The sequence below is a fragment of the Polypterus senegalus genome, chromosome 3 (assembly GCF_016835505.1).
Source record: "Polypterus senegalus isolate Bchr_013 chromosome 3, ASM1683550v1, whole genome shotgun sequence".
NCBI lineage: Eukaryota > Metazoa > Chordata > Cladistia > Polypteriformes > Polypteridae > Polypterus > Polypterus senegalus.
The window spans coordinates 287,887,271-287,911,429 of NC_053156.1; the positions used below are offsets into that span (position 1 = coordinate 287,887,271).

The 24,159-nt window shown below is 38.7% G+C and overlaps 1 protein-coding gene across 1 annotated transcript; it reads right to left on the reverse strand.

The window, feature by feature from the left end:
• Positions 1-3,090: 3,090 nt before the first annotated feature.
• LOC120526708 (trichohyalin-like) lies at positions 3,091-7,758 on the reverse strand. Its single transcript, XM_039749865.1, has one exon. The coding sequence runs from the start codon at positions 7,756-7,758 to the stop codon at positions 3,091-3,093; it is 4,668 nt and encodes a 1,555-aa protein (XP_039605799.1).
• Positions 7,759-24,159: the final 16,401 nt, after the last annotated feature.

Sequence of the window (24,159 nt, forward strand, 5' to 3'; positions counted from 1 at the left end):
AGAGAGCACTCATAATGAGGTATTATAAATGTGGTTTTGCCGTAGGTATGAAGGAGCATTTCTTGACATGGTTCTGTTTAATAATTCATTGGATAAAATGCTTAATGATAGTGTGTCACAGAAAGGATGTGCAGCATTATTCATAATGACCATAGGTTTGGTCTTCATTTGCTCCACTTCACTATTATCTCCTAAGACCATCCCATAAATGTGCATACTTTTTTTTAATTAACTTGTTTTGTTGGGTCACTACCAACATTAAAGGGGCATAGTCTCTCAAGGAAGAAGAGCCTGCTCTGGCCTTTCTTCTACAGTTCCTCTGTGTCCAGCCTGATGTTGAGGTGGAGCAGTGCACCACCTCTACATCCACTACCTGAAGAGTGACGGACTATAATAGATAATGGTTCATTTGTCCACAAGGTGAAATGAAGACTGTACAGAATCTCTCACAAAATTTTAAATATTGTATTAAACAATACCCCCCCCCACCACCACACACACACACAACTGAACTTCATGAACTGAAGTGTTACTGGTAGGTCCAAAATCCCAACTTTCTAAGGCATCCAGTTTCTGTTTTTCTATTTGATGGTACACTTGTCAAACCTGCTCCTGTTGTCAGAAATCTTGGTGTTTTGTTTGATTCATCACTTAACTTTGAGCTACACATTAGGTCTCTTTCCAAAATTTCATTCTATCATCTCCATATCATTGCCCGCCTCCGTCCATTTCTGTCCTTTAATAATGCTCAAACTCTGGTTAATTGTTTCATAATGTCTTGTATTGATTACTGTAATTCCCTCTTCATTGGTCTCTCTGCAAAATCTATACAGAGGCTACAGTACATTCAGAACTCCGCAGCCACACAAAGCGTTTTTCTCACATCTCCCCTGTTCTCTCTCTCTCAGCTTCACTAGTTACCGGTTCCATCAAGGATTCAATTCAAGATTCTGCTTCTCACTTCAAAGCCCTACATAACCTTGCCTCGCTCTACCTCACTCAGCTCCTAGCTCCTTACACTCCTTGTCACTCTCAGGTCCTCAAGCAGTAATCTCCTTACTGTCTCACACACCAGACTCTCCACCCTGGGAGGCAAGTCCTTGTGTTATGGCCCCTCAACTCTGGAACTCTCTTCCTCAGTCTCTCTGAGATTGCTCCTCTTTCAGCACTTTTAAATCTAAACTGAAAACTTTTCTCTTCTAAGAACTTTTGTCTTCTGTGTAATGTATGTAAAGCAACATTGGGTTTGTGAAAGGCGCTCAATAAATGTAAATTATTATTATTATTATTATTATTATTATTATTATTATTCAGCCATTGCTAATGATTCCATCTAATAATCCGATTGTGGTCAGATGTGCCACAGGCTTACATGTTAGGACAATTAACACTTAACACTTAAATAAAGGAGGTCTGTGTCTATGGATAGAACATAATATTCACTGATGTAAGCTTGTCACATAATACATACAAGTTTTCCACCTTAATTTGTGTTTGATTTCTCTGGTTTTCCTTCCATATCCACAAAAATGCACAGATTAGGTTTATTCTTTATTTCAGATTAGTACCTTGTACCAAAGATCGTCTATGCTGCCCCTCAGTAACCCCACTGTAACTGAACTAGATTAAGGACAGTAGATCTGAGAACAGTATGACTGACATATATGATGACCTGGTTGGGAACGATATAAATAAGCTATTAACCAACTATGAAAAAACTAAGTGAGAGATTTCAAAATTTATGATGGATTCCCTCACTCAATTCAATATCACATTATAACTCAACAGAATACATTTCATGTCATTTTCAAATCCAGACCAGGGTTGCAGGGGGTGCTGGAGCCTATTCCAGCTATCACAAGGCAAGAACAAACCCTGGTCAGGATGCCAGTCCATTTAATATCACCAGTTCACCTAACCTGCATGTCTTTGGACTGTGGGAGGAAACAGGAGCACCAGGTGGAAACCTACACAGATAAGGGAGAACATGCAAACTCCACACAGGGAAGACCCGAAACATAAACCTCTGTCTGTTTACTGAGAGGCAGCAGCACTACCATCGTGCTAACATCCATTATCCAACCCGCTATATTCTAACTACAGGGTCACGGGGGTCTGCTGGAGCCAATCCCAGCCAACACTGGGCACAAGGCAGGAAACAAACCCCAGGCAGGGTGCCAGCCCACACACACACACACCCACACACACACACCAAGCACACACTAGGAACAATTTAGGATCGCCAATGCACCTAAGCTGCATGACTTTGGACTGTGGGAGGAAACCCACACAGACTTGGAGAGAACATGCAAACTCCACTCAGGGAGGACCCGGGAAGCGAACCCAGCTCTCCTAACTGCGAGCCACCGTGCCAACCTACATGCTAGCATGCCATCCTGAAACTGAATACATTGCTTGTGATTTTCTTAGTAATTGTTAGTAAAATGTACACTCAGATCTCATTTTACTGTATCATACAGTTCATTATAAAGTGAGATATCAAAATAACAGCCCACCAGGAGTACCTTTGCAGAGCACACCTCTAGACAATGGTGGTTTATCTTTAAAATCTGGAGATGATTTTCTATTACAATACACCATTGAAATCAATCATACATGCAGAGTGTCATTTTTGACAGCTCTAGAGTCATGGACTTTGGGATGCTGCATCATTTCTTTACAAAATGTATTTATTTTTTTCTTGTGATTTGCAGTTTTACTTTATTACTCTCATTTACTAACCTTTAGTAAGGAGAGAGTGCATATCCTTTGTGGATGATGCAGTTTCCTTCAGGAATAATAAAGTTTCAATCTATGGATAAAGTCCATGCTGTGCATGATTTCAGTTCATCATGATGAAAGCTTTATTTACCTCAAGTATTTGTGAGGTCTTAAATATCAAGATGGTCACAACGTTTTGCTGTTTCAAGCTATTATGACGCTCTTCAGAATAGTAATGGACCTACAAGGTTGCAATCAGTTTAAGCCACTCTTTAGATTTTCATGCGTCATTCTGACAGCATCCTCAGCTGCTGTGTGGCATGTCTGTATATTACAAAATGTCTTTCTTCCCTTGTTACACAGCTACTGTTATCCACAGTTCTCCATAGTGCCCTCTGTTAGTGTTTGTGCCTTTCCCTTAGGAGATTTTTGGCCAGCTATATGTCCTTCTGTGTTTTGCACCCAATCTCTCCTTGAAGTGTGTTCTCTGAAAGAGTGGGTTTCTTCTTGCTTTGCCAGAATACATTGCTTGTTGTCACCTATCTCAATATCCTGAGTCCAAAGATGCTCTCTCAAAAAGTGAATTTCTTCCTGCATCTCTCGAATCAGTTGCATGTTGTCCCTAATCTCTACCTCTCTCCTCCATATATGCTGTCTCAAGAAGATGATTTCTTCCTGCAACTCCTGGATCGCCTGTTGCATACTAGCGATCTCCGTGTCTCTTCTCCATAATTCCTTAATAAGGAAGCAGATTTCCTTCTGTAGATCATGAATTTCACTATTGTTAGCATCTACCTTTCTCTGCTGATTTCTGAGAAGGCAAATTTTATCTTGAATCATCTTGACATGCTCTGTTCTTTTTGGACCACCAAATGGCTTCTGCTCCTTGAGAAGGCAGATTTCCTCTTGCAGTTCCCGAATCCTCTTCACATTGTCATTCATCTCAGTGTTCCTCATCAGCTCCTGCTCCTTCAGAACACAGTTCTCCTCCTGCAACTCCTCATATACATTCACATTTTTGTGAACCTCAGCATTTTGCCTGCACAACTCCAGATTGAGGAAACAGATTTCCTCTTCAAGTGCTCTGTGCATCTTACCATTGTCTTGGAGCTCAATGTCTCTTCTCCACACCATACCCCTGAGTAACCAAACTGCATTTTGCAGCTCTTGAATTATCTTTTTGTTTTCACCAACCTCAGCATCTTCTTTGGAGGTTCCCTGTGCCTTGACCATTCTGTTTTGATCTGGCTGTTTTAGATAGAGACAGTTCTCTTCCTTCGGTCGAAACATCCAACCATGTTCTTGAGCATCCTTGCTTTTATTTTGCTCTTCACTGCTCAGCATAACATCCTCAATCAGCAGTGGTGTCTCCATTAAATTTTCTCTAGGAGCCTGTTCTTTTGGCAAGCACGTGTCTCCTTTATTCTCAATGATCCACTTTACCTTTTCACCAGTCTCTACTTCCAAGCTCCACTCTTGGTCATTCGTGGAGTCCTGCTCTGTTTGATTTTCTCGGGTAAAACTCGCATCATCTCCTATCTTACCTTCCTTCTGCAGGTTTTGTACTCTGAGAGGAGTCACTTTTGCTTTCTTCTTGTGTGCTTCATCTCTCTCCCACTCCTCCTTCTTAGAGAAGAGAGTGTCTATCAGAGGATCTTGGTCCAATTTTCCATTAAGTCTCATCTGTGCTTCTATGCACCACAATTCCTCTTTCAATAGAATCATTCTTTCTTTCAACATACGATTAATCTTCGCCTTTTCAGCAAGCTCATTTGCTCCCTTCTGTCCTGGGTCTTTGAGGACACAAGAATCTTCTTGCATTTCCAGATTCATCTTAGCTTTTTCATCAATCTCATTGTTTTTTTGGCACAGTTTGACACTAATGAAATAACCTGGACCTGATGCTTCTTGAATCTTCTTCCCTGGAAAGATGTGCATTTCATCTCGGGGTTCTGATTTCATTTTGAAAATTTCACTAACCACTGCATCTCTACTCAGAAAGTGGTCTTCTTTCACACTGCATTCATTTTGCAGCCCTGGATTCATCTTTAAAATTTCTATGATCTGCAACTTTTTTTCCCATACCTGTTCACCAAATGAGCAAATCTCTTCTTGCAGCTTCTGAATCTTCTTCCTTTCTTTATTAATTTTAGAGTCTATCCTCAGCTCCCACTCATCAAGGGTATTATTTTTGCCTTGTTTTTCGTGATTCGTGATAAGCGATTCTTTGATCTCATTGTCAGCCGAACATACTTCTACATTCAGGAAGCAGGTTGAACTTTGAAGCTCTCTGATGGCCTGAATTTCCTTTTGAAGATCTTGATTCATCTTTACAATTTCCCTTAATTCAACTTCTCTCTTCTGCTCCTGCTGTTTTAAATTGTGGATTTCTTCTTGAAGCCCCTGAATTATTGGTCTGTTTTCATTAATGTCTGTGCTGGTCCACATAATTTGTTCATTGACTTTGTAGGTTTCTTGCTGCTCTTCGGTTGCATTTCTGTTTTCATTGAATTCTATATTTACTGCTGGCTTCTGATTCTTCAGGAAGCAGATTTCTCCTTGAAGCTCTAGATTAGTTTTTTTGTGCCCACCATCCTCTGCTTCAATGCACTGCACTTCCTGGTTGAGAAGGTTAATCTCTTTTTCAAGGACTTGCTTCATCTTTGCGTTTTCACTGGTCTCAGTCCCCCTTCTCAGCTCCTGCCGCTTGAGAAACTGATTTTGTTTCTGCAAATCTTGGATGATCGTGGCGTGTTGATGAATAGCGCCATCTCTCCTGCACACCTCCACATTCAAAAAGCAAATTTGTTCATCTAACTTCTGGTTCTTTACTAAACATTTGCTGATCTGAGCATCTCTCCTCTTCAACTCCAGACTCAGGTAGCCAATTACATTTTGTATCTGTTGGATTGTCTTTATATTTTCATTAATACTAACATCTTTGCTCTGCTCATGCTCACTAAAGACACAAATTTCCTCCAGCTGGTCAACATCCGCCTTTACGTTTTCATTGATTTCAACTTCTCCACTTCTCACTTGTTCACTAAGGAATCCAATTTCCTCTTGAAAGTCAAGATTCATTTTCATACTTTCATTGACCACCATCTCGCTGTTCAAGACCTGCTCATCAAGGAGTTTCTGAAGTTCTAAATCCATGTTTGACTCTTGGTCAAATTTCTTCTTTCTTTGCTGGTTCTGATCTCCAACGAGACACATTTCACCTTTGAACTCTCGATCTGCTTTCTCATTGTCACTGTTCATACTGTCTCTGTTTATTCCTAATCGCTTGAAGGCATGCTTTTTCATGGACTTTGCCCGGTTTACAGTTTTCTGAAGCTTTGTCTCTCGCCTTGATAACTCCACATTGAGGAAGCGTATTGCGCCTTTTAATTCTCGAATCATTTGGCCTTTCGGTGCCCCCGCTTCAGTTTTTTGATTTGGTTTTCCATCTTCATTTTCAACTATGTTCATGACCCACCTTTGGTCCTCTTCTTTAAAAATGAACTTGTCATTTTGAAGCTGGGGTTGAATCTTTGTTGTATCTGCAATCTCAACCTCTCTTTTTTGTATCTGCTCACTGAATTGGGAAATTTCTTCCTGAAGTTCTAGGATTCTTATTATTTCTTCATTGAACTTCGTATCTGTCCTCCATTCCTGCTCCTTAAGGCCATAGATGTTTTCTTGTAGATCACAATTCATTTCTACATTGTCATGGATTTTATTTTCTTTAAATGGTTTCTTTCCCTTGAGAAACTGAATTTCTTCTAGGACTTCCTTTTTCACATTTTTTCCTGTTTCTGTTTCCTGGTTTTTCACTAACCCTTTGAGGAAGCAAGCTGCACTTTGAAACTCTTGAGTGCTCTCCTCGTTTTCACTGTCCCCACTGATCTGTTTCATTCCCTGTTCCTTCAGAGCCTCATTTTCCTCCTCCAACTCTCGATTGGTTTTTGCAACTTCTTGGATCTCCACATCCCTTCTGCGCACTTCTACGTTTAGGAAGCAAATCTCTTCCTCCAGGTCTTTGTTCAATTTCATATTTTCACTGATTTCAGACTCCTTTTTCCATAGATCCACATTGAGGAACCAAATTGCATTTTGTAAGTCTTGGATTGTCTTTATATTTTCTATCAACTCAGCCTCTCTCCTTTGGTCTTGCTCTTTGAGGAGGCAGAGTTCTTCTTGTAGTTTGGTTATTATACTGACATGTTTATTAATGTCAGTGCTGTTCCTCCATGGCATTGGAGTTTTCAGGAGGAAGAATTCTTTTTCCAGCTCATGGTTCATCTTTGTATTGTCAATAATCCCAGCATCGCCCATTTGCTTGTTATCCTTCAGAAAAGAAATTTCATCCTGCAGTTTAAGGTTCATCATTATATTCTCCCTAATCTCTGCTTCCTTAGTGTGAGCTTGCTCATTGAGGAGACAAATTTCCTCCTGAAGCATCTGGATCATTTTCATATTTTCAGTGATCTCAATGTCTCGCCTCAGTTTCTGCCTTTTGAGAATACGATTCGCCTCTTGAAGTTCCTGGATCATTTTGAAATTTTCATGCATCTCAGCATCTCTTCTGCGTACTTCAATGTTAAGGAAGCACATTTCCTCTTCAACTTCTCTACTCAGCTTCACAGAATCGCCATCCCTAATGTCATTCCACCAGGATTCATCATTCAGAAAACTGGAGGAATTTTGCATTTTACTGGCCATTCTTACATTTTCATTGATATTGACTTCTGTTCCTACCTGTAATTCTTTGAAATTGCATATTATGTCTTGAAGCTGTTGGTTCATTTGTACATTTTTATATATCTCTGCATCTCGTCTGCACAACGCCACATTGAGGAAGCAGATTTCTTCTTCTAGGTCTCTCTTCACTTTTAAGTATTTACTAATCTCAATATCTCTCCTCCATACTTCTACTTTGAGAAAGGAAATTGCATTTTGCACCTCTTGGATTATTTCTATGTTTTCATTGACAGTATAGTTTTTAATCATCTCCTGATCTTTTAGAAGCTGAATGTCTTCCTGGACCCTATTCATCTTTCAGTGTTTAGTAAGAGATAGGTTTAGGTTGTCACTACCAAACTTAAAAGAAATGCTCGTCTGTTGTTGAGGCTGGTGTGTCTGTCACTGAAGCACATGTGGATTCATCTAAAAAGTGTGTATCTCTGTTGCGCTGTGCAAAGAATGAAGTTCTGCACACTTTCACTGGTCTTGTATGCCCATTTAGTTGCTAGGTGACCTTATAAAAAGCGCGAGATGACCTACTAATGATATGAGACTTTTTTATTGCTCTTTGTTCTACTAAATATCTAGGAATATTGTTAATCAGATTTAGATATAAACACATGAAGATAACATTAGAGATGCTAACAGGAAAAATCTGCACCAACACAAGTATTTTGTATTTTAATTTAAATATTTGCAACACTGCTTTTTTTCTAATCTTTTGCTATTATAATTTGTATCTGTAAACAGTAAGCAGTAACATCTTTGCGGATGGGACACGAGTCACATTTACTACATTGCATCCACCATAACTAAGCAGGTCTGAAAATGACTAACATTTCTTTAATGAAGACTTAATACTGAATATTGCATTGTGAAGCATGAAGTGTATTATGGGATACGTGTATTTTCTCATGTCTTATGTAAAGTCATTTTCTAACCTGCTTAATCCAGATCAGGGTTGCTGCCGTGGCCTGGAAACTAACCCAGCTAGCATAGGGTACAAGGCAGAAGCAAACCTTGGACAGGGCACAAGTTCATCAGACAGCAAAAACACACATGCACACACACACACACACCAAGGCCAATTTAGCCTTGCCAATTCACCTGATCTGCATGTATTTGGGCAGCTGAAGGAAACCAGAGCATCCAGAGGAAACCCACACAGACATGAGGAGAACATGCAAACTCAATATCGGGGAGGACCCAGAATGCTAACCCTGGTCTTCCTACTGTGTGGCAGTATCCTGCCCACTATGTCAATGTATGTCTTCTTCTTCTTTCTTTTCTTTTTAAATTGCACTATTATTAGCATTTTGTTATACTCAATTATTCATCCATCCATTTTCTGAACCTATTTATTTTTCCAGGTAGATTATTAGGTTCAGGGTCATGGGAAGCCAGTTATTTTCTGGTAGAAACCGATCCTATTCAAGATGGCAGTCTATTGCAAAGCATTTTTACACACTCATACCATGCTCATCCATACTGGAACAATTTGGAACTGCCATTGAGTCTATCCTGTATGTTCCAGTTTAGACTGGCGAGAGCCAAGATCTACCCTAAGGCAGGAACTAAACCAGATTCACATAAATTCACACCTGCATCCACTCCAGTTGAATCCATATAAAGATGCCAATCAGTGTAAGCAACATTAGGACTAACTAGGGAAACCCTAAATAGATAGATAGATAGATAGATACTTTATTAATCCCAAGGGGAAATTCACATAATCCAGCAGCAGTATACTGATACAAAGAAACAATATTAAATTAAATAGTAATAAAAATGAAAAAAATTAAAATAAAATTAATGTTAGCATTTACTCGCCCGGGTGGAATTGAAGAGTCGCATAGTGTGGGGGAGGAACGATCTCCTCAGTCTGTCACTGAAGCTACTCCTCTGCCTGGAGATGACACTGTTAAGTGGATGCAGTGGATTCTTCATGATTGACAGGAGTTTGCTTAGTGCCCGTCGCTCTGCCACAGATGTTAAACTGTCCAACTTTAATCCTACAATAGAGCCTGCCTTCTTAATAAGTTTGTCCAGGCGTGAGGCGTCTTTCATCTTTATGCTGCCACCCCAGCACACCACCGCGTAGAAGAGGGCACTTGCCACAACCGTCTGGTAGAACATCTGCAGCATCTTACTGCAGATGTTGAAGGATGCCAACCTTCTCAGAAAGTATAGTCTGCTCTGACCTTTCTTACATAGAGCATCAGTATTGGCAGTCCAGTCCAATTTGTCATCCAGCTGCACTCCCAGATATTTACAGGTCTGCACCCTCTGCACACAGTCACCTCTGATGATCACGGGGTCCATGAGGGGCCTGGGCCTCCAAAAATCCACCACCAGCTCCTTGGTCTTGCTGGTGTTAAGGTGTAAGTGGTTTGAGTCGCACCATTTCACAAAGTCTTTGATTAACTTTCTGTACTCCTCCTCCTGCCCACACCTGATGCAGCCCACAATAGCAGTGTCATCAGCCAACTTTTGCACGTGGCAGGACTCCGAGTCACATTGGAAGTCTGATGTATATAGATTGAACAGGACCGGAGAAAGTACAGACCCTGCGGCGCCCCTGTATTGCTGCACACAATATCAGACCTGCAGTTCCCAAGACGCACATTTTGAGGTCTGTCTGTAAGATGGTCCACGATCCATGCCACCAGGTGTGAGTCTACTCCCATCTCAGTCAGCTTGTCTCTAAGGAGCAGAGGTTGGATGGTCCCACACCAATAAGACCATAAGATCCAGTAAGAACATGCTATCTTCATACAGAAAGTATAATTTAAAGAGAGGAATCAAAACAATATAAAGAGCTGGGGACCATCCTGTACATTATTTAATGTGTCAAAAAATAAGAAAAAAAAGTTCAACAAAAATATCATTGACGTCTCACTTAAATGGGGAACCTTGGCTTGCCAATGCTCTGTGACTCTCAGTAAATAAGTCTCTTCCTCTGAGCTAAATATTCTTTGGAAGCAGGTCCCCAAGTGAACGCTAACTTCTGCTTCCTTTGTTCTTTAAGTAGTGAACGGTGCAGAAGCGTCAAGAAAAAAATTGACGTGTCATCATGGACTGTCTTGGTACTCATCCTCTCTTTTCCTCACTCTGCAGGAAAAAGAGAAGGTGTCAGTGACTATGTTTCCTCACATACTCGGGATGGGTGTCACTCGAGTCCTGTAGATGCCTCTTATGAGACATTAGCTAAATTCATTTGAATCTGCTCTTTGGAATAATTAAAATGGCAGCACTTATCAATAAGCCACCACACTGGATTTTTTGTCTGAAATCTAAAATAATGAAGAACAAATGGCAGAACATAAATAAAACGTATTATTATTGTTTTTATTATGATTAACATTAATACACTGATCTTTTAAGTGTGTTAGGTTAGCAGGCCTCGCTATCAAATTTAAATAATAATAACAAAAACAAAATAATAATAAATAACCAGATAATTCATAGATCATTAGTAAAACCAAAATTCCCATAACAATACTTGAGCTGGTGTCTGGACTGTACCATGTTAGAGAATAAGGAGAGAAGAAGACACAAATATTTGAATTTATTTTTGAAAAGTGAATTGAAACAATATGAGAGGAAGAAATCAAAACTCAATCATCATCTTCCTTGTATTATTATAATCCAATGTTATCACAATAAAATTACTTGATTTTTTTTTAGGAAACTAATTGATCCACCCCTGCAGAAATATGAATGAGTCCCAGAAATTGCAGAAAACTCCACCACATCTGTTAGCTCAGCGCACTCCTGCTGTGGTGGTGTATTCAGATGTTAGTATGCTCAGCATTAGATGAGAGGATGAATCAAATGTCAATGTATTATAATACATAGCTACTTCATCTTACTTTGAAAAGAGTTTTCTTTGGAACCTAATATTGTTTTTCTGATTTGTTAGCTGATTATATCACAAATGAATGCTTTTGGTTTGTTGGCTGTAATGTACCAAAATAAATTTAGCTTTTTAATGGTACTAATATTTTATTGGGAATGGAGAAGGTGTGGGACTGCAGAGACCTGGATTTAAAAAATATTTACACTTACTCAATTGATAAAATGCCAAATATTAACTACCCATACTAGCCTCTCTGTGACAATTCTTTTGTAATTCTACGGGACGTTTTTAGGCATCTTCTACTGCGGGTAACCCTCCATTATTTTTTGTTTCTTGCCCTGCATTTGTAGCATTTGATATAATTAACGCTTTTCAGAATTTCCTCACCATCTGTTCTATATATTATACTATTTACAGAAATGCAATGTATGGCAATGTACCAGGCAATGTATGAACCTATTGTCAATTAAATATGTCCTTAGTCTCATTACCTACTTAGTTATCTACTTTATAATTCGCAGTGCTAGGGCTGCTGCTTTTCAGTAAGGAGACTGCGGAAGATTGTGGGTTCGCTTACCGGTTCCTCCATGTGTGGATAGCGCTTTGAGTACTGAGAAAAGCGTTATATAAATGTAATGAATTATTATTATTATTATTATTATTATTATTATTATTATTATTATTATTATTTATTTTGAATTTCTGGTGATTCACCATAAGTAGTTCAAGCAGGTAGCTGCATTAGCTTGCATAGCCTGTAAAGGAACAGGTAAGGATTTATTTCATGCTGGTTTGTATACTTGTTATTTTTATAAATCTGGTCTTTTATCTGTTTTGATTATTTGAATCTATTATCGATTATCTTTCAGAGGGAAAGATATGGAAACTCAGGCAAGAATGCTTATGTTCAGAACACAAAGGGATACAACCAAAGGTCTATTTTTATAATTCTCCCATTGTTAAGGGTAACTGTAAGAGAGTTTACCTATTAATGACTCCCCCTGAAAGCAAAATGCATAAAGATCTGAACAAATTTGTTGGTACACCTCCACGAATATAGGAAAACCCACAATTGAAACGTAACTGCCACCCATTATTGTTTATTCTGTATTAAAAAAAATCAGACTTTGCTTTAGAGTTTTGACTCAACAGATTATTTCACATAATAATACACGTGAAAATGGCATGGGCAAAAATGATATGACCCTTAACCAAATATTTGGTTGCCTGACCTTTAGGGGCCATCACTGCAAAAAAAGTGATTCCTGGAGCTCTCCATGAGACATCTGTTCCTGTCCACAGGTCGTTTGGCCCACTTGTCCTGAGCACACTGCTCCAGCTATGTCAGGTTTGAAGAGGGTCTTCTCCAGACTGCATGTTTGATGGGATTCACTGAAGGCCACTTCAGAACAGTCCAATGTTTTGTTCTCAGCTATTCTTTTGTGCTTTTAGCTGTGTGTTTTGGCTCCTTATCCTGTTCCATGACCTGCGACTGAGACAGAGCTTTGTCACACTGGGCAAGACATTTCACTCCAGAATGTATTGATAGTCTTGAGATTTCATTGTTCTTGGTGCAAACTAAAGGCACCATGTGCCAGATACAGCAAAGCATCCCCAAAACATCGGCCCAGTCTCCTCCATGTTTCATAGTAGGCATGGTGTTTTTATCATTGAACGTTTCATTTTTTGGTCTGTGGACATAAAGCTTATGGGACATGCTAAAAACCTTGTTTTATGTCATCTGTCTAAAGGACATTCTCCCAGGAGAATTGTGGCTTGTCAATGTACATTTTAGCAAATTCCAGCCTGGCTTGTTTATGTTTTTCTTTCAATGGTGGAATCATCCTGGGTCGTCTTCCATTGAGCCCACTGTCACTCAAAAAGTAACTTATGGTGCAATAAAAAGCTAATGGACCTTGACATTGGAGTTCAGCTTGTACCTCTTTGAAAGTTGTCCTTGGCTTTTTGTCTACCATTCTCAGTATCCCTCTGCCCATTCTGAGGTCGATTTTCCTCTTGCAGCCGCATCCACAGAGGTTGACCTTAAACAATTCTTAACAATATTTGCAGCTATAGTCACAAGAACATCAAGCTGCTTAGAGATGATGGTCTTCTAGCCTTTGCCTTTCACATGCTTGTCTAGAATTTTCTTTCTGATCTCCTCAGATGACTCTCTCCTTTGCTTTCTTTGGTCCATGTTCAGTGTGGGACACACCGTGATACCAAACAGCAGAGTGATGACTTTTCTCCGTTTAAATCGGCTGATTGACTGATTGCATGATTGGAGACATGTGTGATAGAAATTCAAGAAAGCAGCAAACTTGAAAAACCTCTAAGCTATTAGTTATGATTTTTTCAAGGGGTACCAACAAGTGTGTCCAGGCCATTTTTGAATGTCATTGTAGAATAAGAAATACTTGATCTCTCGTCACACTTGCTTTGCTTTACTCGATGACATATCAAAGGAATGAAGGTATTGAGGGGATAATTGCTTTTCATTTCATCATTTTTCAGGAAGCATATAGCTCCTTTCCAATGAATATGCCTGTATATGTAGAAATGTTTGTAAATGTATTTCATATCAAAAATAGAAATCCCTCATTCAAATAAGTATTCAGATCCTTAATTCAGGACTTTGTAAAAGACCCCTTGATAGCAAATCCAACTTTGAGCCTTCTTGGGTAAGTCTCTAAAAGCTTTGCACAGCTGGATTTTGACAGTTTATTACATTTTTTTTGTAGCAGACCCTCTCAAGCTATGTTAGATTGAATGGGAAGCGTTTGTTAACTGCCATCTTTAGGTCTCTCCCCAGATATTTTGTAGAGTTTAATCCTAGGCTTTAGCTCTGCTACTCAAGGACAGTCGGACGCTTGTGCCAAAGTCACTCTGTGTTGTCTTGGATGTATGCTTTATGTCATTGTTTGGCTAAAATGTGAAGTGTCACCCCAGTCTGAGGTTGCCCACTCTCTGGAGCAGGTTTTCTTCAAGGACGTCTCCATTTTTTGGCTGTACTCATCCTTCTCTCACTTCTCTGCTGCCACCACCATGCTTCATCCTAACAATGGTAAAAGGCAGCTGATGGTTGGTGTCTGATGTTCACCAGACATAGTGCTTAGAGTTCCTTCCAAAGATTATTTTTGTCTCAACAGACCATAGAAGCTTTATGTGCCATTGTGCGCACTCCAAGTAGGCTATCATTGGCCTTTTACTCGTGAGTGGCTTCTATCTAACCACCCTACCATAAACACTTGATTGATGGAGTGCTACTGAGGTGGTTGTACCTTCCAACAAGTTCTCCCATCTCAGCAGAGTCACCATTGTGTTCTTGGTTTTCTCTCTGATCAAAGCTCTTCATTTCCGTTTACACAGTTTGATCACATAACCAACTCTTGGAACAGTCCAGACTTTGTGCATTTCACAGTTACTGAGACCACTGTGCTTCTTTTAAACATTGAAAGCTTTAAAAAAAATTGTTCTTACCATCCCCTTGGCCTGATCTGTGCTTCAACACAGTTTGCACTTCATGACTTGCTTTTTGTCCTGACATGCACTGTGGATTTCAAGTTCTAGACACATTACAAAAAAGAACTAAAGCAAACAGGATACATCTTTGTACAATTTGGACTGACACAGCAAAGGGTCTAAATAAGATATTTCAGTTTTTGACTTAATGAATTAGCAAGCCTTTCCTGTCATTATGTTTTATTGAGTGTAGATAAAAGGGCATAAACCGGAAATTCATTCATTTGATATTAACTGTAGAACACACTAAAGAGTGCTGAAAGTGACGTGGCCAGATATACTTTCTGAATCCTCTGTAGTTATTGCTTTCTGCATATATTTTGTTGCTCTTTTTGATTTTGTGTTGTTGTCGTTATTCTGAGGAGATATGCAAGTGAGAACTTCATTTTAGTGCATACATGTGAAAATAAACTTGATCTTGTAAGTACTGCCTTGTAAGTAGGCAGTAGAGTAGAACGATTATTTTATTTGTTCCCATGATCATATTACTTTATTGCATACAGTATATTTGTAAATAAAAATTTGTTTAAAAAGTTAAATCAAAGCAATATTAGTTAAAGAATGCTACTGGTTTTTGAATTAACAGTAGAATTTGCAGCATTTAAAAAGTCTCTGAAACTTTGCCAATTTGCAGTGTCCATTAAATATAAAGTTAATACTGGATTCGTGTACTCAAAAGATTATATATTAAATTATATTATATTATTATATTATATTATATTATAGTAGGTGTTCCCTGCAACTCCACCTGTGTAGCAGTGAAACAAGATAAACTTTAAAAATCCATTAAAAAAATTGTAAAAATTTGTACTGAGAAGAATTTAAATTGATAGCTCTGGTATCCGAGGGCCTCTTGATATATAATATTTTTGGTTTTGCTATCAGGGGCGAGAATGTAGCTGTGATTTCTTTGGCAAAAATGTAAAACGTTAGCAAGGTATCTCTGGCCAAGTGGAAGGTAGTTATGCTCCAACGTCAGACATTGCCACTGTATCTGATCGTGGGAGAAGAACACGTGACCATGATATCTCTGCCAATGAGCAGGTATCTTCTAAAACGCACGTAGCTCTGTTCTCTCTCTCAAAAACATCAAACGTTACTCTTTAACAATCTCTAGATGATGATGTCTGCTGAACAAACAGGTATTGCAAGCTAAGGCAAGGTACATGTGGCGAGAGGTAAAGACTCAAACGGAGGCTAGTGCGTGAGTGAGGAAGGCCCCGCCTGGCTGCCTACTCTTGAGGTCCCGCCTCCTCCTCTCCTTGGCCTGCTGCCTGTCTCCTGGATTCGAGCGAATAAATCAGTGCCGCAACCGAACTATAATACTTAGCGCAATGAGAGAAGTCACAAAATCAACCGGAATGTTCAAGCAAATTATAGAAAAAACCCGATCTAAATCCGTTAAGTAGTTCTATTGTGGAAAGCAGACAGACATACCAACAAGACAGACATTGGATTTTTTTTTATCAGCAGCTACCCTCTAAAATACATGGAGCTCTGATCTCTGCCTCAAAAACATCAGGCATTATATTATATTATATTAATTCCTTACATAGTGTATCTTATTATTTTTTAATATTATCTGAATATTTCTATCAAACATCCTTTCATATTTATACACTTATTGTTGAGAATGTTGCTAATATAGTGAGATATCTGCAATTAATCCAAACTAGACATTTAGTTAATAGATAAATTATTATTTGTAACAAGCAACAGAATACTTTACTTACATCAACTGTAACTGTACTCAGTTGTCTTATATACAGTTCTTGTCATGTACACTGAATGTGGCTAGTAACCTAAAATGTTATATAAAATGCATCTGAAAGTGGTATCCAGGACAAAGGTTCCACTTTGAGAAACAGCATCCATCCATCCACCTCCACAGGGTCATGGGGGTCTGCTGGAGCCAATCCCAGCCAACACAGGGCGCAAGGCAGGAAACAAAACCCTGGGCAGGGCAGAAACAGCATTTATACTTCAATATTATGGAACTCCTCAACCTGTCACAGAGAGTGAGCCCAGCAAGCCCCCTCAGAAACCTAATCTTTGCCATTTGTGCTCATCATTCATACTTCAATCACAGCCCGCATTTCATAACCACAGGTGAGGATGGGGATGTGGACTGAACAGTAAATTGATGGCTCTGACTAATTTATTAGTCAGTCTTACAATCTTCTCTGCTCTCTGTCATGACCAATAAGGCAATGTATTGAACTCCTTAGCTTGGTGTTCTGCAGAACAGGTGGACTAAATAGGGACCAGATGAATAACTTACCAAATCACACCAAATCACAAAGCAAAATCCTAAATCATAATGGAAGTTTCAGGAAAAGAAACTAAAAATTAGAAACAAAACAAGTAAATTAGGATCACTTAGGATCACTGCTCATCCCCTACCTGAATTGAACAAGCCATTCTTTTCCGGGAGAGGACCATGAGCTCAGATTGGGGATTCTGATCGCTAGTGCATCAGCCTTGGCTCTTAATCATGCTGGTGTGCATAGAAGATTACAGTCTGATAAGGGCCAAGAGAAAAGCATTATCTTGATAAGTAGCCAGCTAATAATGAAAGACCATTAAATGACAGACCTGTAAAAATAAGTATCCAAGATGTTCACAATGATTTATAAAGAGGCAAAATCAAACCTTCCTTCCCATCCAGACATATTGTACCATTTCATACACGTGCTAATGAACATAACTGACGAAGCAGAAATTAAGATAAGCTTATTGTTTGATTTGTGTTTTTGGAAATTTTGAATCATTTGTGCACTGTGGGTAACACATTGTTTTAAGGAGGGTTTGGGTTTGAGTTCATTTAGATTAGATTAGAGTGGGTTAGATTAGATACATTTTCTGAATCCCGTGAAGAATAAGAAGAATAAGAACATCTCAAAAGACAAACTGAGTTTGTTACCATGAAGACTAACTGATCTTGTACCAAATCACAAAGCAAAATCCTAAATCATAGCAGACGTTTCAGAAAGACAAAATAAACATTAGAAACAAAACAAGATCGTAACATTTATGATTAACTACTCATCCCCTATTTGGGTAGAACAATTAAATTTTAATATGATCTATATAAATCTGCTTTTTAATGTGTTTGCATATACAGTAAGAAGCCCCTACTGTGATAGTCATGTCTGTCTATCTGTTTGTTCACTTAAAACAAATTGGCACCCAATGGACCAATTTTGTTGAAATTTGGCAAACTTATTCTTCAAAGATATTTGTTAATTTTTATTAAGATATCATAAACAGATCACACTCTACAGAGCTTTGAAATTTCAAAATCTCCTACTGAAAAGCATTGACATATCAGCGAATTCGTCTATCCTAAAACCGAAACATTCTACACAACTTCAAGTACAAATTAGTTTAATTAAACAATTTTACCACGACAGCAGTTACATTAGCTTTAATATTTTGTACATTTTCCTCTTTTATGTTTCTATCAGTTTCCTGGATCCCCAATATAACGCCAGGGAAAGGGCCCAGGTGCCAGCAGCTCATACAGCAGCCCACTTCTTCTGGCACTTTAGGTAAGTGAACAGTAAAAGTACAAACAATTGCCATTTGTCTGGAAATGAATGGAGGAGGAAAGCAAATATGTAAGCACATACTGTATAAGGCTGAACTGACTGAACTAAGATTATGTGGCCTGTTTAAGATGTCAAAAAATATTGTTGCATCCAGGGCTGGTAAGAAGGCAATCGTGTCAGGGTGGCATTTTCATGTAATTTGATTTTATTTTTTTAAATTATGAAACAATAATGCAAAAAAGAATTTCATACACTTCCGGTACCATGTTTATATACTACCTTTAAAAATTTGGAGAAATAAAAATTTATTTAAAACCTTCAAATTACAAGTTTCACAACACCTTGCCACATGTCAGGACATGGTACTGATATTCATTTCCTTGATTTATGCATACCGGCATAATTTGCAAAGAAAAGGAAGGAAGGGGAGTTTATGGTAGCCCTACAGCAATACTAAAGAAAAGTACCAAAGGCAAAAATTACTATTTTTTTGTCATGTCATGTTTCTGTAAAAAGACTGAATCAATGTCATATCACATACGTGCAAAATGTTTCCTTTGAGTAGCACTAAAACCAAAATAAATCTCCAGTACATCTGTATATAACTTGCCGGTCTGCCAGCTAGCTTACAGTGCTGACTGCCCTCATATAATGACAAAATTCTATGAAATAGAAATGTAACAATTATCCCTAACATTATTCAAGTTTGTAGTATCTTTGCTAATTTATTCAAAGAAAGAAACATAACCACCCAAGTAATGCACGGTGTTAGTTCAGTGAAATAGAAGTTACAGAACTTTTTTGGCGTACTAGGAGCAAAGCTGTAGGTAGACTAGTGTTTTCCAAGTTCTTTTTCTGCGGTGGCACAATTTTTGTAATCCAAAAAATACCAAGGCACACCACAATTCTACGAAATACTAAAGCATTCAATCTTTAGACCAGCTAAACTATAGACAATACTGTATATAGGTAGACGTCACATTCACTGTGTTGCCCAGTCGACATGATACATCAGCGCGTCTGCCCTATTGCAAGTGGCAAAAGTGTCATTTAAATTAATACAGGTAAACGTGGAAACCGGGTTTTCTGACGAAAAAACAATAATGTTTAAAACAATATCATTTACATACAACAGATTTTGCCGAATTGTTTAAATGCAATTATTTATATCTATTTATACACTAATAATGGCAAATATTCAGATGAAAACTTGAACAATGTCTTAAAGTTAAAATAGTAAAGATTGGAACTGGCAGTCTGGTCTTTCTTTTAACAGTGAAATGATAAACTCAATGACAAAAACAAACAATTTTATTGTATACAAATTGGCTTAAAATCAAGAAAACATTTCACACACACTCTCTCACACACATACGCGCACACACACAATGTGGTTACTTAAATATATACAGAATAGGATCTAAAATCCTTGAAACAGAACTGTCTTCCATAGCTTTTTCCGTGTGTTGCCACTCTGTAATTTGAGAGTATTCGGTCTGCCAATATGGTGCAGCCTTAGTTTGTAGAAGACATACACAACTAAAACATGAGCATAAAATGATGGTTGTCAATTTCAAACTGTGTTTCCTCGATCTGCTCCTTGCAAATAAACACATCATCTGAACTAATCTCAGCCTGAACAAACTGATTGATCAAAGATACACTGACAGCTTGCCCTAATGTCGACTGTCGGATAACACGCTCAGCTACTTTGACCACCTTGACTGTACCCTCAGAATGAATCATCAAACCTCCTTTGTTTTTTAATGTGAGCAAGTGGTAGCTTTGATCATATGATGCCAGTACAGCATCTGTTACCAAACTAGCACGGCACACATCACAGGACAGCTTTCTCAAAATCTATCGAATGACAAGCCCTGAGATGTAAACAAGGGAATTTTCCACGAGACCACCAAAGCGGGTTGATAAGTAGCTATGGTCACACACAATTGCAGGGGTATTTGCCAAAGGGGATTGAAGCTCTTCTTCTGCTGCTGCTGGTGTAGCTGGTCTCATCCTGTGCTTCCATGTTTCAAGATGTGCTTAGAGAGGCACCACACCGAACCATGAGACAACGGAAAATGGCCTGGAACTGACCAGCTGAAGGTTTGTTATTCCAGCCCCCTAAAACACACAGGCAACACTTTTACAAATCTTTACTCTTTTTCAGTTGAATTTCTTGAGAAAGAAAAAAAAACTGCACTGCTACTAACAGTTTGGCTTCATAAATTGTGCAAAGTGATAGATTTACATGCTTGTCTATCCGTCCCCACAAAGTCGATCAATCACAGCTGTCAGTCTGAGGATATTATAAGGACAATGCAATTACCATGGTAACACAGGATAGCTATGACTGGTCACAACAAGGCACCATGGTAAACAAATAGTCATAAGCAAACCTTTATGGAAACAGACAGATACACATACATACACACAAAATGGTGCATGGTTAAATAAATAAAACTAAATTCTAAAATACCTAACCCTGATTGAATTAAATAGGAGCTCTAAGTGGTCTTGACTGAAATGATAGGTGCAGATGTATCGCTGACACTGAAGCAGTTCTGGAGGTTCACTGACAAAACCGCGACGGACAAATGAGCACCGACAAAATCGCGAGAGAGGCCAAGAGACTGGGACGCGTACATGCGCATTATGTACACATTATTTGCTAGGTTATATCTGTTATAACTGCTGATGGCATGCCACGAGCAAATAACTCAGTCGAAGGATGGCATAACGCGTTGTATACAAAGCGGAATTAGCAGCAGTCAGGCAGCCAGCAAGTCTAAATATGCTCAACTATCAAGACGTCTTGCTGGAATTCTTCCTACATATGCAGGGCGTGATCTTAAGGACTATCTGCGTTCCGTGCTGATGGCATGCCGTGTCTCATAATATTGACTTCTAAAATAAACATTATTGTATATGCTTTAAACTAGTAATTGTTATTTAATGAAACTTTTGCGATTTTGTCGGTGCGATTTTGTTGGCGCGATTTTGAAGCCGCATTTTAATCGGCGATATTTTGTCGGCGCTCATATGTCTATCACGCAAATGTCGGGTCACAGTTCTGAAATCATCATCATCATCAGGGGGTCAATGTTGATGATGAACACCACAACAGATAGGTACCTTCAAAACAAAATGTTTTGTCATTATTATCACTGCAAACCAAGATACTTCAAGAGCGCAATATAAGACAACTAGAAAAAATAAAACAGAACTGGCCAAGGTTGAAAATATGAACACTGCCATATATATGGCATACTGTAGGTGTCATGATGCCATACTGCCATTATGACACCTCAAAGAACTGGAAAAACAAAAACAAAAAAACAGCAGACTGCAACAACATTAGAAGCAGAGAACAGAGCATCATATGAACTTATGATGCAGCATGCAGGAAAAGAAAACACAGTAGGATTAATAATGTAATACGAGTCAAAATTTAGACAATTACTGTTTAAGGGACTGTTTTTATGACTAAAAATATGATATAACACAGATGGGATTATGAAGTAAAATAAGTGTACACAAAGCTAAAGGAAAGGAATTCCTTCGAGCAGTCCTAAAAGACTTCCCATATGTGTTGAGCACTTGTTGTCTGTTTTGAAACATACTTTGTTTTTCTTCAGTTAAAAAAAAAACAAAACACGAAATGCACGCCTAAACTTTTGACTGGTACTGCATGAACATAAATGAAAGCATCAATAGCCATCTCTACAATATTCTTTGAATACTGATAGAGGTGTTTTGGTCAAAAAAATTATTTTGTCCATTTCTCCCAGCCTTGAAATAACATCATATGAAGTTGATGTCATGAACTTATGAACTCATCATGAAAACAAAAGCTTCACTATTTCCTAAAACCTCTTTGTTCGATGTTTTTTCATCAGAAAACTCGGTTTCCACATCTCCCTATATTAGTTTTGCCACTCGCAATATGGCGGCGACGTTGACATACGATGCTGCTGGTTATGCGACGTCTACGTAATTCTAATGTGCTAAACTATCCGAAGGGGCGTGACTAAGAGAGACGCCGGCAAAAACAAAAAATCAGGAGACTTTCTTATATACTCAGATATGGGGATGGATATTTGAGGAGTAAACCACAAGATAATGATTGTCTGCTCAAGTGGCTTCCGTTTGTTTTTTCCCGTCTCAATTTTGCCTTCTTCCTGTCAGCTGACTTGCCTGGTTTAGATGTTTCAGCTGTGTCTATGTATGGCTTTGATTACCTGTTTTAAGTAAAACAATGTAAGGTGGAATAAAACTCATAGATCACAGTGGTACACTACAGTTGGCTACAGTTGCCTCCTTCCCATTATAACCCCCCTTCTTAATAAGACTTACAGCCCTTATTTTAACTTTGATCAATGGTAACACACACACTAAATTTCATAAAAATCAGTTTAGCATTTTTTGTGTGATTAGTGAACAAAAACACATGCACAGTGCAATGCATACATAATTTTATTTCTATATTTTACTGTTCATCATTCCAACCCCATTATAATTCCACTTTTATTTAAGCAGTTTTTCCAAAATAATATTTTTCATCTTCTAGTTGGAAGCAATTTTCGTCACCATGTCAATTTCTTTCTTCTTTTCTTTGCAGTGAAACACAATGGCGGAAGCAAACAATTCAGGCACTATGGACCTACTAACTTGCTCGGTGTGTCTGGACATATTGAAGGATCCTGTCACTACTCCATGTGGCCACAACTACTGCATGAATTGCATTACAGGCTGTTGGAATCAAGCCGAGGTTTACAGATGCCCTCAGTGTAGAGAGACCTTTACTCCTCAACCAGTGTTGTGCAAAAACACACTTCTGGCTGAAGTCGTACAGAAGCTAAAGAAAACAAGGCTCTTCCCTCCTTCATTGAGGAGTCACCCAGTACCCCCTGAAGAAGTGGAATGTGATTTGTGCAGTGGGAAAAAGCTGAAAGCTGTCAAGTCCTGTTTGACCTGCCAGGCCTCTTTCTGTGATATACACATCCAGCCACATTATGAACAAATGGAGTGGAGGAATCACAGATTAGCCTGTCCAATGAGTAGTCTGCAAGAGAAACTCGACACAAAGCAAATATCATGCCATGGAGATCAGATCTGTTTTTCCTTACTGGGAATGGGTGGTGGTGGACCTGAAGGAATGGAAATTCAAGGCACAAGAGCTGAAAAACAGGTAGGAGGTGTTGCTCTAAGCAGTCATATTGAACCCTGTTCTAGTTGGGGCTTAATCTGGTGTTTAAATGCTCAGCTTCATTTTCTGATTTTTGGTTGAAGACATTTCATGATGTAATCAAGTGTTTCTACTGCACAGGATGCATTGTTTAGCTTACTTTATCCTTATAATACCTTTATACAATCACTGAGCAAGTTATTAGGAACATCATACTAATACTGGGCAAAGCATCCTTTAGCTCTGAATTCTTCAACGCATTGATTCTGCAAGATGCTGGACGCATTCCTTTGAGACTCTGACCCATGTTGACATGATTGCACCATGGAATTCCTGCAGACTTGTCAGCTGCACACTCATGCTATGAATCCCCTATTCTTCCACATCCCAAAGGTGTTCTGTTAGATTCTGGTCTGGTTAATGGATGGGCTGCTAAGAAACCCTGAACTCATCGACATGTTCATCAGACCAAACCAGAGGCTAAGTTTTCTTTGTAACATGTAGTACAGTAGAATTCTTTTCACTTAACATCACATACTCAAGGACACCAGTGGAATTGGCCAGGGGAATTGCCAGAAAGCTTTTCTTTACAT

Excerpts from the sequence above, each read along its gene's own strand:
- LOC120526708 (XM_039749865.1), bottom strand. The coding sequence starts at position 7,758 with ATGAATAGGGTCCAGGAAGACATTCAGCTTCTAAAAGATCAGGAGATG.